At 49.4% G+C, this 14315-nt stretch overlaps 1 protein-coding gene across 1 annotated transcript; it reads left to right on the top strand.

The window, feature by feature from the left end:
• Positions 1-6357: 6357 nt before the first annotated feature.
• Positions 6358-7787, top strand: Rpp25 (ribonuclease P and MRP subunit p25). The gene has a single exon (XM_041647468.1). It carries the CDS (start codon positions 6585-6587, stop codon positions 7182-7184), a length of 600 nt encoding a protein of 199 aa, XP_041503402.1. The 5' UTR covers positions 6358-6584; the 3' UTR covers positions 7185-7787.
• The last annotated feature ends 6528 nt before the right edge of the window (positions 7788-14315 follow it).

The following is a 14315-nucleotide window of genomic DNA, read 5'->3' as shown; positions in this document are numbered from 1 at the left end:
AAAACAGAAAGAGAGTAAGAGCTGGAAGATGGGAAGATTGCCGGGAGATGCTGCCTTCTGGACGTGAACTGGTTGTTGCATCTGTGTTATCTGCACAGCACCAAACCAATCACCATTCTTGCAGGAGCGAGGCAAGAGCTCCCAAGCCTCCCGCCCCCCCCCCCCCCACACACACACAGCTGAGTAGCTTCTGGCAGTTGATAGCTGCCGGGAAAGGGAGTTACGTTTTCTCTTATGTGGGAAGGAGGGTACATGTGGCTGCAGGTAGGCTTCCAGGCTAGAGTGGATGGTCACAGTCGTGCAGAAACAGGCAACTCCAGTTTGGACTCAGTGGGTTATTTTTTTGTTTGAGTGTTTTGGGTTCAGTTTCTTGAGACAAGGTATGACCGTGCAGCTCTGGCTGGTCTAGAACTCAATATGTTAACTGGCTGGCCTCAAACTCACAGAGATCTGCCTGCCTCTGCTTCCTGAATGCTGGGATTAAAGCTGTGTGTCACTACTTATTCTTTATGTGGATGTGGATGTCAGGGGCACATGGGTGCCTGAGGAGGCCAGGGGAAGGTGTTGGATTTCCTGAAACTAGAGTTAAAGTCAACCATATGCCACCCATGTGGTACCCAGAGGGAACCACTCATAACCACTGAGCCACCTCTCCAGCCACTGTCAAAATAATTTATCATAGCAATAGAAAGGAAAACTCTCTTTTCCCCAAGGTTTCTCAAACATCCTGATTCTTTTGTTTTCCATTCCTGCCTTAGAGCTGGTAGTATGATTTTTTTTTAAATTTTTTTTTAGTATTTATTATTCATACAGTATTCTGTGTGATGCCTGCAGGCCAGCAGAGGGCAGCAGACCTCATTACAGATGGTTGTGAGCCACCATGTGGTTGCTGGGAATTGAACTCAGGACCTTTGGAAGAGAAGTCAGTGCTCTTAACCTCTGAGCCATCTCTCCAGCCCCCTGGTAGTATGATTTTGTTCAGTGGGCCAAGCTGCTCCAAAGAAAGAAAGCAAGGCTAGTGTGGGACACACACGTATAATACCAGCACTCAGGAGGGAGGACCAGAATAAGCCCTGAAAGTTCAAGGCTAGCCTGTTCTACATAGTGAGTTCTGAACCAGCCACAGCTACAATAAGCAGGGCTGGAGATGTAGCCCAGTTGGTAGAGTGCTTGTTTAGCATACACAAAGCCTGGATTAGATCACCATCACCCACTAAGTCTGGAACCCCCAGGAGAGCCCTGCAAAATACACCACATTTGTGTCTGTGAAAATGATCTCCGAATGTCAGGAAATAAATTTAGTTTCCTGATTCAGGGAAACCTACACCTTTGTTTCCACAAATTAATTCCTGTTTTCCTCCCAAATCTGCTTCGCAGACATTCCAGATCTGTGGGGATTTGGGGGTATCTATAAATTTTTATACCTTTCTTTCAAGAAGGGAATTAATTCTCCTTCAATGTGGGCTAAGATGCCTCCTAACTAATTGAACTACTAAACAATTCTCTCCCTCTCCCTCCCTCCCCCTCCCCCTCTCCCTCCCCCCCTCCTCTCTCTCTCTCTCTCTCTCTCTCTCTCTCTCTCTCATGTGTCTCTACTCTTTTCATCTCTGATACACCATGAGGGGGCTAGTGGAGGGGATGGGGGCCATAACCAACATACAGGAGATAAGCTTGGAGTCAATGCCCAGCTTAGTCAACAGCCTTCCTGCCGCCTCAGGTGAGATGCTGACTTGGGAGGTCCACACTTTCAAGATGAACTTGGATTTCTGACCTTCAGAAATTGTGTGACATGATAAATGTTGATGGTTTTTAGCTGCTAAATTTGGGAGCGTGTTTTTCATTCAATAGCAGATATCTAATACATTTTCCTCACCCTAAAAACCACAAAGCCAATCTATATATTTCTTTTTTAAAAGATTTATTTATTTTTATGCGCATTGGTGTTTTGCCTGCATGTATGTCTGTGTGAAGGCGTCAGATCCCCTAGAACTGGAGTTACAGACAGTAATGAACTGCCATGTGGGTTCTGAGAATTGAACCCAGATCCTCTGGAAGAACAGCCAGTGCTGTTAACCTCTGAGTCATCTCTCCAGCCCTATTTCTTTTTACAATAAATAAATAAATATAAAAATTAGCTGAGAGTAGTAGTACATGCCATCAATCCAAGCCCTCAGGAGGCAGAAGCAGAGGCCTCTATGAGTTAAGGCCAGCCTGGTCTATACAGCAAGTTCCAGGACAGAGTTACATAGAAAGACCCTATCTCAAAAAGTTATTTTATTTTTAATTACATGTCTTTGTATGGGCATATGTGTGCACATGTTTACAAGTGTTCATGGAGGCCAGCGACTTCAGGTCTTCTGGAGCTATAGTCTTACACACTATAAAGTAGTGTGAGCCCCTTGACATGGATGCTGGGAATCAAACTCAAAGCCCCTAGAAGAGCAGCATATACTCTTAACTCATTCCTCTCTCCAGCCCCCGTTTTTGCTTGTTTTGAGATAGGACTGGTGTATCCCAGGCTTCTAGCTATGTAACCAAGACTGGCCTTGACACTCCTGGTCCTTCTGCCTTCTCTCCAGAATTACAGGCATGAACCTATATATGAGAACCACACCTGGTTCTCAACCCATGCCATTCCCTGCCTGGGTGGCTCAAGTCATTTACGATTTGGGGGTCCAAGAAATGGCTCAGTGGGTAAAGTACTTGCCACCAATCCTGATGATCTGAGTTTGCTTCCCTGGAACTCACATGATAGAAGGAGAGAACCAAGTTCTGCACATGTATGTTTAAAAATACAAAAAGTGTTTTAGAAGGTACAGATGGCACATTCTAGTCACCAAAGCAATCAATCCAAAGGGTATTTGGAGAATTTTGAGTTTCAGACCAGCAAAGACTACAAACTGAGACCTTTTCACAAAAGACTTATTTTTTTTCTTTTATCTGGAGACAGGGTCTCACTGGGTAGCCCTAGCCCTGGCTGACCTGGAACTCTCTATGTCAATTAGGCTGGCCTTGAACTCGCAGAGATCTGCCTGCCTCTGCTTCACTAAGTTAAGGACCTCTTTTCTTTCCTGCTTCAGGAGCCAGAGGACAGTGTGCCCTGGCAAGCACCTTTATAGAGAACAGGCTGGTTCAAGCGCCTGGGGTTGGTGTCCATATTGGCTAAGCTGCTATATCTAAGGCTTCCCCCACCTCTATTTTTTTTTTCCCAAGCAGTTTGGTTTCCCCTCATCTACCTTTTACATATTTTTTTTTTAAATATGGAGTCTTGTGGAGCCTAGCATAGCTGGAATTTGCTATATTGAGAAGGAAGACCTTGAACTTCTGATCCTCCTACCTCAACCTTAGTGCCTGGATTGTAAGCACGTACCAACACAGCTAGTTTCTGTGGTGCTGCGGAATCAAACTCAGGGCTTTGTGCATGCTAGGCAAGCACTCTTACCAACCAAATTACATTCCTGTCCTTCCTTTTGCAATTTTTAAATTTTATTTTAATCACAACTTATGAAAAGTAATAAGAGCCAATATGCCCTTAGAACTCAGGAGCACAGCAAGCAGGTTACTATAATTAGCCTCCTTTCACAGGTGACAAACCAAGGCACAAAGGTTAAGTCAATTGTCCAAGGTCACAAGAGGCAGAAAGAGGCTAACGAAGCTTGGGCTGTGGGGTCAGTACCTCAATTATACACTCTTCCCAAGACTTTCTGCTTCCTTAATTTCCTATTCGTGTTTTGTAATCCTTTCCTTAAAGAGAGCAACAAAATCTGGATGTGGATGCAGAGGTAACAGATGCCAATGTGCAGTTTTCTTGTAAGTATTTAAAAATACATTTACATATGCAAACGTATCCGCAGGGTTTGGCCAGCACCCAGCTTTTTCAGCATACTGTCCTGACTGCCTTTCCAACTGGGGTGTCGTGTGCAACAAAGATAGTACCTTTATTTACCCATTTTCCCCAAGTTGAAGCTTCTCCGCCCTCCCTCGACAGACCTTCCTCTGTCCCCTACCCGAAAGTTTCTACCCATTTCTCACGTTTTCTCCTTTGGCCTTCTTTCCATCCCGGTTTCTTCTCTCACACAACCCCTTCCCCTTTCTCCTCACTTCTTATTCCCCTTTCTTCCTGCCTCCCGCGTTTCTCCCCTTCCTTTGCCATCACCTTTTCTTCACGGTCCAACCAGTTTCCTCAGCTCACCGCCCCTCTGCCGGTACCCAGCCTTCGGCTTCCCAGCAACGCGTAGTCCCGGCAGCCTTCCACCACCTCCCCCGCTACCACCCCTCCCCAGTCGGGAGGGAGCGCACAGCCGGCGGGCGACGGAGCGAGCTGACAGCGTAATGAATGGCTTCAGCTGTAATTAGCGACCCCGCGGCTAATCACGATGTGCATTTACATTTTAAGTGCTGCAGCGGGAGCGGGAAAGGAAGCGACGCGCGGGTGGGGAACCGGGCCTTTTCTGCGTTTTCCCTCTCTGCAGACTCCGGAAAAAAAGAGAACGGGGGAGTCTATGGCAAGGGTAGCGGTGGTACTGGGAGTGGGTGGCGATGTCCTTGGGTGTCAGCTTGGGTGGAGGAACAACCGCCTCCTCCTCACGGAATAAACCTGCAGCCCCCAGGTCTTTCAAACTACAGAGTCCTGTCCACATTTCCTCCAAGTTATTTTAAGCCAGACTTGCTGATCCCGGGGATGCAGAGCTCGCTTCTCTTCCAACTAGCCCATTCCTACATAGTCTTTCTGGAACTTTTTCTCAGGCCAATCCGAAACCACCGACTTTGAAAGTAGGCTACACAATCACGGAGATCAAGCCTGCAAACAGAATTCTCTGGTGGTTTTTTTCAATCAGTTCCCGGTTTCAGGTTCCTGCCTTGATTTCGTGCCCCGCCACTGCCTGTGACCCGCGTACTCTGTAGTCTTGGTGTCTTCCCAAGGCGGTGCCTCCAGAACCTGCTCCTCCCGGTGAAACCTGCAAGAACTGGGTGCAGGCCAGAGTTCCAGTTCGGGGCACACTCCTAGGGTGGGAGCAAGAGATTGGAGTCAGTCACTCACACTGAAGAAAAGAAGGTCCAGGTGCTGCTGACACGCTCCAAAAAGGGATGGGGAACCTGGTGTTCTGAGTTGCGGGAGGCCGAGAACTGTCACCATAGATAGCTAAGAGGAAACGGAGTGGGGACTGGGCAGTCCTATATCTAGACCAAAATTGTGCTCATTGCGGGCACTACCATGCTCACGATACTGATACTTTCCGGATCACCTGCTCCCTACAGTCCTAGGTGCCTCTTTCTTTGCAGCAGTAACAGGTTAACAGGTCCGTCTAGCTTCCTGCATTCTGTGGAATCCGGGCTGGAAACCTAAGGGCATGGTATCAGGCCTGGGTTAGAGGGTCACTCCTTTTTAAATTGCTTCCTCCCATCAGTCCTTCGTCCGTGGCCTTAGATTTCTATTGCTCATCTCACTTCGCAGCAAAGCCGGAGCTTCTACTTAGGTTCTAAGGAGTTTCCAGAGGGCACCCAACACTCCCAAAATTCCCCCAAAGCTTCCACCCCACCCTGCCTCCCATCTCTCAAAACCTTCTCTCAGTCTCCTTTTAGCAAAAACAACCCTCAGGATTTCTAGGAGCCAAGGCTGACTGGCAAGAAATTTCACCTGGGATTGGAAGTGAGGAATCGGCGTTCTCAGGGACTGAGCCAGGCAGATGACAATGCGTGCGGCTCTAGTACAGGACTTTTAGGCACGACTATAAGAACAAACGCCTTGTCAGAAATGGTCTCCTGTTCTCTTTCCCATTCACTTTAGGTTGGCCTAGCGCATCACTTTCTGCAATTCAGGGGTGTGAGGGTACCGGGAGCCTGGAGGCCTGGTCAAGAGGGGCGAGGCTGAAACCTGGGTCTCTAAGGATCATGCCGCGACGTAGCTGTCCGAGCCCAAGAAAGGCTCAGCGAGTAGCGGCAGTCAACGCCTCCTACATCCTGCTGACCAAGCACTGGCTGTCCTTGAGACAAAAATACTGGGGGACGGGGGGGGGGGGGGTCTCTAGGGGGTTGGAGGGGCGAGGCCCCAGGAGGTGGTCCGAAAATCTCTTACCTAGGTGGGGTCTAGGGATGCCCTTGAGCTGGAACCCTGCAAGACTCGGGGGCCAGGTTTGAATCGCCGTTTGCACCTCAAGCATAGTTTTTAATTAGGTTGCTCCTATGTGAGGGCTGATTCAGGGAGGACTGGTGGTGACTTCGGGGAACTTCGCCTCCCAAATCACGCCTGGCGCCTTGACCCTGGACGCTGAGCACCAGCGCTTGAACCCGAAGGCTGGCGGGGCTGCGACTCGGACAAGTCACGCAGAGTTGGGGCGGGGCCTGGATCAAGGGGCGGGGCCTCTCCGGCTCCCAGGCGGAGCTTCGGCTAAAGGCGCGGAGCACAAGGCGCTGAGGGCGCAGAGTAGAGCTGCACCACCCAGTAGAAGTCTGGGCTGAACAGCTTCCATTCGGTGCCGACATCTCAACCTCTGCCGGCCGTCGCCCGGCGCGACCCGCGGCCATGCAGCCCCGGGCTTAAGGCCACCCCATGGCAAAACCTGCGATCCCAGCGACGACGGCGCATGGAGAACTTCCGTAAGGTGCGCTCGGAGGAGGCGCCGGCGGGGGACGGTGATGAGGGTGGCAGCCCGAGCTCGGGCCCTTTCGCAGATCTAGCGCCTGGTGCTGTACACATGCGGGTCAAAGAGGGCAGCAAGATCCGCAACCTACTGGCCTTCGCCACCGCCAGCATGGCGCAGCCAGCCACGCGCGCCATCGTCTTCAGCGGCTGCGGCCGGGCCACCACCAAAACCGTCACGTGCGCCGAGATCCTCAAGCGCCGCCTGGCGGGCTTACACCAAGTCACGCGGCTGCGCTACCGGAGCGTACGCGAGGTGTGGCAGAGCCTCCCGCCTGGGCCCACGCGGGGTCAGACGCCTGAAGATCCGGCCGCCAGTCTCAGTGTACTTAAGAATGTGCCGAGCCTGGCCATCCTACTTTCCAAGGACGCACTGGATCCATTACAACTTGGCTACCAGCCTCCGAACCTCAATCCAGGTCCTTCGTCCCCTCCTACGGTGTCGACGTCCAAGAGGAGCCTGGGGGAGTCGGCTGCTGGAGAAAGCACCGCTAAGCGGTCTCAGCCTGAGCCAGGGGCTGAGAATGAGGACCCGACTGCCTGAGAACTCCCGGCTCTGAGCCACCGAGACCTGCTGGATCTTATATGCTCAACACTCCTACATCCACATGCACCATTCACACCTGGGTTTTAAGGGGTCCGTGTTCCTAGAAGATTGACAGCACTGATCCTAAGGCAACCGGAAATGGAGCTCAGGAATGGCAAGAGGATCCCTGAAGTTCGAGGAAACTTTGTGGGGCGTGTTACCAGTAGCCACAGAACTCCACCCCCACTTTTTGTAGGCCTTACTAGGATCTTTTTCGAGGGAAGTATGGTGGATAGTGAGACTCTTGAGCCTTCTTGGGGACCTAGGCTTTAAAAGCACCCAGTTTGCATGAAGACTGAGGGTTGAGAATCTTGAAGTCATCCTTGCTGTTGACTGAGGGCAGAAGCTGTGAAGCAGATTCCTTGAGGGTGGCCAAGCTGAAAATGTTGGGACCCTATTCTGCCCACCCACCCCACCCCCCGGAAGTTCCCCTTTTTAGCTTTCCTTCCTCTTAGCATCCCCCCCTTTTGCATGGTGGCAGAGAGGAGACCCAGGACAAAACTTTCCATTGCCTCCTCCCCTGAGTCCTGCTGGTGGAGTCTTGCTTCCAATAAAACAAACATGAAAATGCCTCTGTCCCCAGTATTGTTTTTTTTTTTCCCCTTACCCACCCGCCTGTGCAAAAACCACTTTGGCATGCTTGCCTTCAGCCTTATTAGCCTTTGGAGTCTTTGATGTCAGACACAGAGACTGGGCAGTGTCAAAATGTCGCAGGAGGGACTTATGGTGGAACGGGCGGGGGTCTGTGTCCCTGTTGCATCCCCACAAAAAGAAAGGAAGCAGTGTTGCTGCTTTTCTGGGAGGGGAAGGAGGGAGAGCACGAATGTGCTGAAGGAGGCAGCCTGCCAAGGCTGGCAGACCATGCTACGGTTCTAACCTTGCACCCTCCTCCCGGTAGACATCCTTACCCAGAAGGCAGGCACAAAGCCTCATGAGTAGGAGCTCCCCTTCACTGCCCTCTCTCTGCAAAAGGACAGCACACCCTTGGGAGAGGGGGAGGAGAGAGACAGCACAAATCCACTGCTAGAAATTACTATTCAGCAGAGAAGCTTGGGCTGTGAATCACTGCAGGCTCCCTGATAAGCTGCTGCCTCCAGCCCTGCACAGCTGTGTGTTGAGAGATAACGGCCTCCGATGCCTCTCTGCCCAAGTTCAAGCCAGTGGGGGTGGGGGTGTGCTGGGAGTGGGGAGCTGTGCAGCATGTAGCTCAGAATCTTCAGAGCAGATGCCACCCCACGGAACTCAGCACCTCTGGAAAGGAGATGGGGGAGAGTACGTTTGTAAGTCACTGTGCTTGCAGAACCCTGAAATAAATCCTACTGGTGAGGAGGCTGGCTCCTGCCGCTGATGGAGGGGCTCCTTGGGGAGGCCTCTTCTCTCCTTCCAATATCTCTGCTTGTGCTTTGGATCACCGAGTCCTGTCATCCAGACTGTCCAATCCATCGCCTTCATCCTCCCCCTGACTTATTTTTAGAGGAGGTCTTGCTATGTAATGCAGGCTGCCCAGGACCTGACCCTCCTGCCCCAGCCTTGCAGGTGCTGGGATTACAGGTGTGTGTCTTGTCCAGCTTGATTTCTTGTTCTTGAGGAACCTCTAAGGAGAGCCAAGGGATTTAGATGTGTTTGTTGGCCCCTCTCAGAGATGGAGCGAGAGACATGGAAAGAATGAAAATTGGGCTGGGGAATGTAACTTGGTAGAGTGTTTGCCTAGAGTGTATAAAGTCTCATTTTTTACTCCCAGTACCACATAAACTTGCCATGGTGGCACATGCCTGTAACGCCAGAACTCTGGAGGTAGAGGCAGGAGTGTCAAAAGTTCAAGATCATCCTTGGCTACACATAGCATTTGAGGCCAGCCTGGGCAAAGTGTCTCATAAAACAGTCAAATATCCAAGAAACAGAGGTACCCTGGACTACAAGGCTTCTAAAGTTAAAGATATGATTTAGAAGTCTCAAATGCTAGAAACCTATGGGAGACTTGTCTAAATGACTAGCCTGATTTCAGGACTATGCAAGCAGAGTCTGTTAGGTTTGTCACGAAGACAAGGCTATGGAGGCTCTTTGGATAGCATGTGAGTCTCCTTCCAGCCTAGAGTCACATCCTGAGATGGACAAGAAGGACATGCTTCCTCTAGCTTCAGAGTTAACCCGTTTCCTTGAAGGAAACCAAGTCATGAATGGCTTTCTTTCCTGCATCCCCACCCAAACCCAGCATGTCTGATTCCCAGGCTTTTCATGAATGTGTTAGCTCATCACTTGGTACACATTCATAAACTCCCACTTCTGCCTTACTGATTCGCTGTCCCTCGAGCAGTTTCCAAAGGAAGGGCTCATGTCTCTGTACCTCCTCCCTCCCCATCACAGAGGCTGAAGTGAGAACTTGAGAAGCCCTGGCTTAAGGAGAGGGCATGGATAGAACATCTCAGAGATAGTGTCCACCTCAGGGAGGACTGGTGGTAAAGTGAGAGAAAGGAAGTCTCTCTTGTGAGACCTCCATCTTTCCAGCACTGGCTTGTTTTGTAAACTTGCCCTAGTAGATGTGAACAACCATCTTGTCTTAGGGTTTTATTGCTGTGAAAAGACACATGACCATGGCAACTTTTATAAAGAAAACATTTAATTGGGACAGCTCAGAGGTTTAGTCCATTATTCTCATGATTGGGAGCATGGTGGTGTGCAGACAGATGTCCTGGAGCTAAGAGTGCTATGATGTGGGATTCCCCCTCTATATACTGTGAATACCATTGGTTAATAAAGAAATTGCCAGGCTGGAGAGATCGCTCAGTGGTTAAGAGCACTGGCTGCTCTTCCAGAGGTCCTGAATTCAATTCCCAGAAACCACATGGTGGCTCAAAGCCACCTATGAGATCTGGTACCCTCTTCTGACCTGCAGGCACACATGGAAGGAATGTTGTATACATAATAAATAAATAAATCTTTAAAAAAAAGAAATTGCTGTGGCCTGTTGATAGGGCAGAGTAGAGCTAGGTGGAGAAAACTAAACTGAATGCTGGGAGAAAGAAGACGGAGTCAAAGAGAAGCCATGCAGCCCCTCCAGAGACAGATGCTGGACGGAACGTTACCGAGTAAGCCACAGCCACGGGGCAATACACCGATTAATATAAATGGGCTAAATTAAGATGTAAGATTTAGCCAGTAAGAAGCTAGAGCTAATGGGCCAAGCAGTGATTTAATTGATTTAATTAGCACAGTTTCTGTGTGGTTATTTTGGGGCTGCACAGCTGGGAACAAACAAGAGGCCTCCTACTTACAGGCAACAGGAAGTCAACTGACTGTCACATTGAGCAAAAGGGACCTCAAAGCCCACCCCCACAGTGACTCACTTCCTCCAACAGTGCCACACCTCCTAAATGTGCCACTCCCTTTGAGGGTCATTTTCTTTCAAACCACCTCACCTCTACTCATCCCAGATAGAGTACCAGCGAAGACCACTGAGATGAGTGCACCCAAGTCTAATTTGGAGAACCAATTAGTTTATTGGGTTTACTTACAGAACATGGGCGGATGGGGTTTACTTACAGAACATGGGCAGATGGGGGGTCACTTACAGAACATGGGCAGATGGGGGGTTACTTACAGAACATGGGCGGATGGGGGGTTACTTACAGAACATGGGCGGATGGGTGTTGCAGGAGGTCCTTCTGCTCCTCCAGCCAATATCCGCTGAGAGACCACGCCCCAATGGGCTGGTACAGCAGCTATTGGCTGGAGGAGCAGAAGGACCTCCCACAACAGATGGGGGGTCACTTACAGAAATGTGAGTGAGCCCCAGCAGCCACACAACTGAAAAGTCTCCCCTTGTCGTGGATGACAACTTCTCCATAACTGCACGTGTGGCCTTTCCTCCTCCATAACCTTGTACGTTCTATACACTCCAACACCTGCTGAGACCATGAGAGCACATGCAGCTGGGAGCAGACTGCACACCCTGGAAAGAGGTGCTGGAGGGAGGGTGTGGCATCTCAAGTGAAAGATCTGGTAAGGAACCCCAGCCCTTCCTTTGAGGAGTGTCAACAAGCACAATCTGAAGGGTCACTAATATGCTGCTTCTGATGATGATGGTGTGGTAGCTATGTTTGCCGGACGGTGTTTCCCCCAGATTGGTGCTTGCCTCCATCCCTGTGACACTTGGGTCACAAAATCAAAATCCATTTGGGAACATAAAAGCATGTAATACAAGGTCAGATGAGTGGTGGACCTCCGTTTAGGCTTTTATTCAGCCAGCTCACTTTCATTGTTCTGTTGTGTCGTCTTCCAGCCTAGGCACAAGGTGTGGCTGGCGGTCAGATCACAGAATAATCCAGCATTGCTTCAGTCTAGGCACAGGTGTGGCTGGTGGTCAGATCACAGAATAATCCACCACTGCTTCAGTCTAGGAACAAGGTGTGGCTGGTCGTCAGATCACAGAATAATCCAGCACTGCTTCAGTCTAGGCACAGGTGTGGCTGGTGGTCAGATCACAGAATAATCCACCACTGCTTCAGTCTAGGAACAAGGTGTGGCTGGTCGTCAGATCACAGAATAATCCAGCACTGCTTCAGTCTAGGAACAAGGTGTGGCTGGTCGTCAGATCACAGAATAATCCAGCACTGCTTCAGTCTAGGAACAAGGCGTGGCTGGTAGTCAGATCACAGAATAATCCAGCACTGCTTCGGTCTAGGAACAAGGTGTGGCTGGTGGTCAGATCACAGAATAATCCAGCACTGCTTCAGCCCCCCACCACCACCAAAAAAACCCACAACAACAAATCAATCTATTGCAGAGAAAGAAAAATAGCTTATGACCAATCTTGTTTATGCATACCTGTAATGCCAGCTCTCAGGAGACAGAGGAAGAAGGTTGGGGAGTTCAAGGCTAATTTAACCTTCACAGTGAGTATGAGACTAACCTAGGCTATATGGTAGGACCCTGTCTCAGAAGAAAACAAAAAGGTGGTGGTGGTGAGGAGGGTAAATAAAAACATAGTAATGTATATGTACAAGCAGGTAACAACAAAACCTACTATGGTGGCCAGGTGGTAGTGTCACACAGGTCTTGAAATTCAGCATTTGGGAGGCAGAGGCAGGTAGATCTCTGTGAGTTCAAGCCCCCCCCCAAAGAAGTTTGTTTTTTGTTTTTAAAAAAAGCTGGGGGGGGCTGAAGAAATAGCTCAGTGCACAAGAGCATGTACTGCTCTTGCAGAGGACCTGGTTCAGCTTCAGCATCCACATGGCAGCTCACAACTGTCCTTAACTCCAGTTCCAGGGGGTCCATCACCATCTCTGGCCTTCATGGGTGCAGGTATGCATGTGGTGTATTTTCATCCAGGAAAAACACTCATATACATAAAATAAAAATAAATAAATCTGCCCAGTGGTGATGGTGCACACCTGTAACCCCAGCTCTCAAGAGGCAGAGGCAGGTGGATCCTTGAGTTCAAAGTCAGCCTGGTCTACAGAGTGAGTTCTAGGACAGCTAAGGTTACACAGAGAAACCCTGTCTTGAAAAAATAAACAAGTCTATCAAAATAAAATAAAAAAATTAGTAAAGAGTTAGGGAGGGAGGGAGGAAATAAAATCCATCACAGGACTGAATCTCATAGAACAATTGTAGCTATGCCCTGTGTGATCTGTATCAGCGTGCTCTTTCGGCGAGCCTGCCAGTCACCCTGCTAAAAGCATATGCGTGTGGTTGAATGAATCCTATTTGCTTGTGCCCTGTCCACTTCCTGGCACTTAAGAAGCCATTAGAGCATCGTGAAGTGAATGAACAGGGACTTGTTGAGCCGGGTTCTTCAGCTGTCACATTAGCGTCCATCACTGGCGCCGGAGAGGAGGCTTAACAGCTAAGAGCTTATGTTGTTACTCCAGAGCGCCCTGAGTTCAGTTCCCAGCACCCATACAGGCCAGCCCCTAACTGCCTGCAACACCAGCTGCCGGGTATCCATAACCTTCTCTGTCCTCTGGAGCCACTTGCATACACGCAGCATATACCCACAGCCACACGTTAATAACAACAACAACAATAATAATAATAATAATAAGCAAAATCATTTTTAATGTTCACAGCTGCCCAACCCCATAGACAGTGCCAGATCTGCCCCTAACTCAATCACAATTGTCTTAGCTCATCTGGAGCAGGGTCACCATGGAAAATAGATTATTACAGGTGTATGCTTAGACTTGTATCCCTCCAAAAGGCATGGGTTTTTGCTTTAAATTTACTTACTTTATGTTCATGTATGCACACCACATGCATGTCTGATGCTCATGGTGGTCAGAAGGGTGTTGGATTCCCGGAACTAGAGTTTTAAATAGTCATGAACCACCATGTGGATGCTGGGAATTGAACCCAGGTTCTCCAACAGGAGCAGCAAGTACTCTTAACCACTGAGCAATCAATCTCTTCAGCGCTCAAAAGACATGTTGAATGCCTAATCAATGGGGACTGACTGTGATTATGACCTAAACTGGAAACTCATTCTTTTCATGTTAAGGAGCTGCAAGACGGCTCCTCAGGTAAAGATACTTGCTGGCAACCCTCACTACCTGAGTTTAGTTCCTGATATCCAAATGGTGGAAGGAAAAAACTGCCCTCCTTCAAATAAGTAAACATAATATATTTTTTTAAAGATATAAGTTAAACTAGCCTCAAATCCAAAGATCTACTTATCTCTGCCTCCCGAGTGCTGGGATTAAAGGTGTGCGCCAGCACTTCTCGGCGGTTTGGGGGTTTTATTTTGTTTACTGTTCCGGGCTTGGATCTAGGGCTTCATACCTGCTAGGCAAGCAGCTTGTCGCTGAAAACACCACCAGTCCTCAGTCATGATTTGATACCCATTTCCATAGAGAAATTCATTGCTGCAGAACTGCTCTGAGCTGCCCTCTACAGGTCGCTCTGGGAGAGACAGGCTCTGAGCTCGTTTAGGGAGCTGGAAGACAGGATGGAAACCTTTCAACGGGGGAGCAAAAGAACTCCAAGCACAAACTGTGTGCTCCGGGTCCTGTTTCTGAGCAGAAGCTGAGGGAGGAGGACCTGGCTCAGACAGCGCACCACCACAAAGACTTGGCTCTCGCGCAAATGTGTGTC

The sequence above is a fragment of the Microtus oregoni genome, unplaced genomic scaffold, assembly GCF_018167655.1.
Source record: "Microtus oregoni isolate MIOR12 unplaced genomic scaffold, Mior012 000179F_ref0000403, whole genome shotgun sequence".
NCBI classification, from domain to species: domain Eukaryota; kingdom Metazoa; phylum Chordata; class Mammalia; order Rodentia; family Cricetidae; genus Microtus; species Microtus oregoni.
This window is presented reverse-complemented; position numbering and strand designations above follow the sequence as displayed.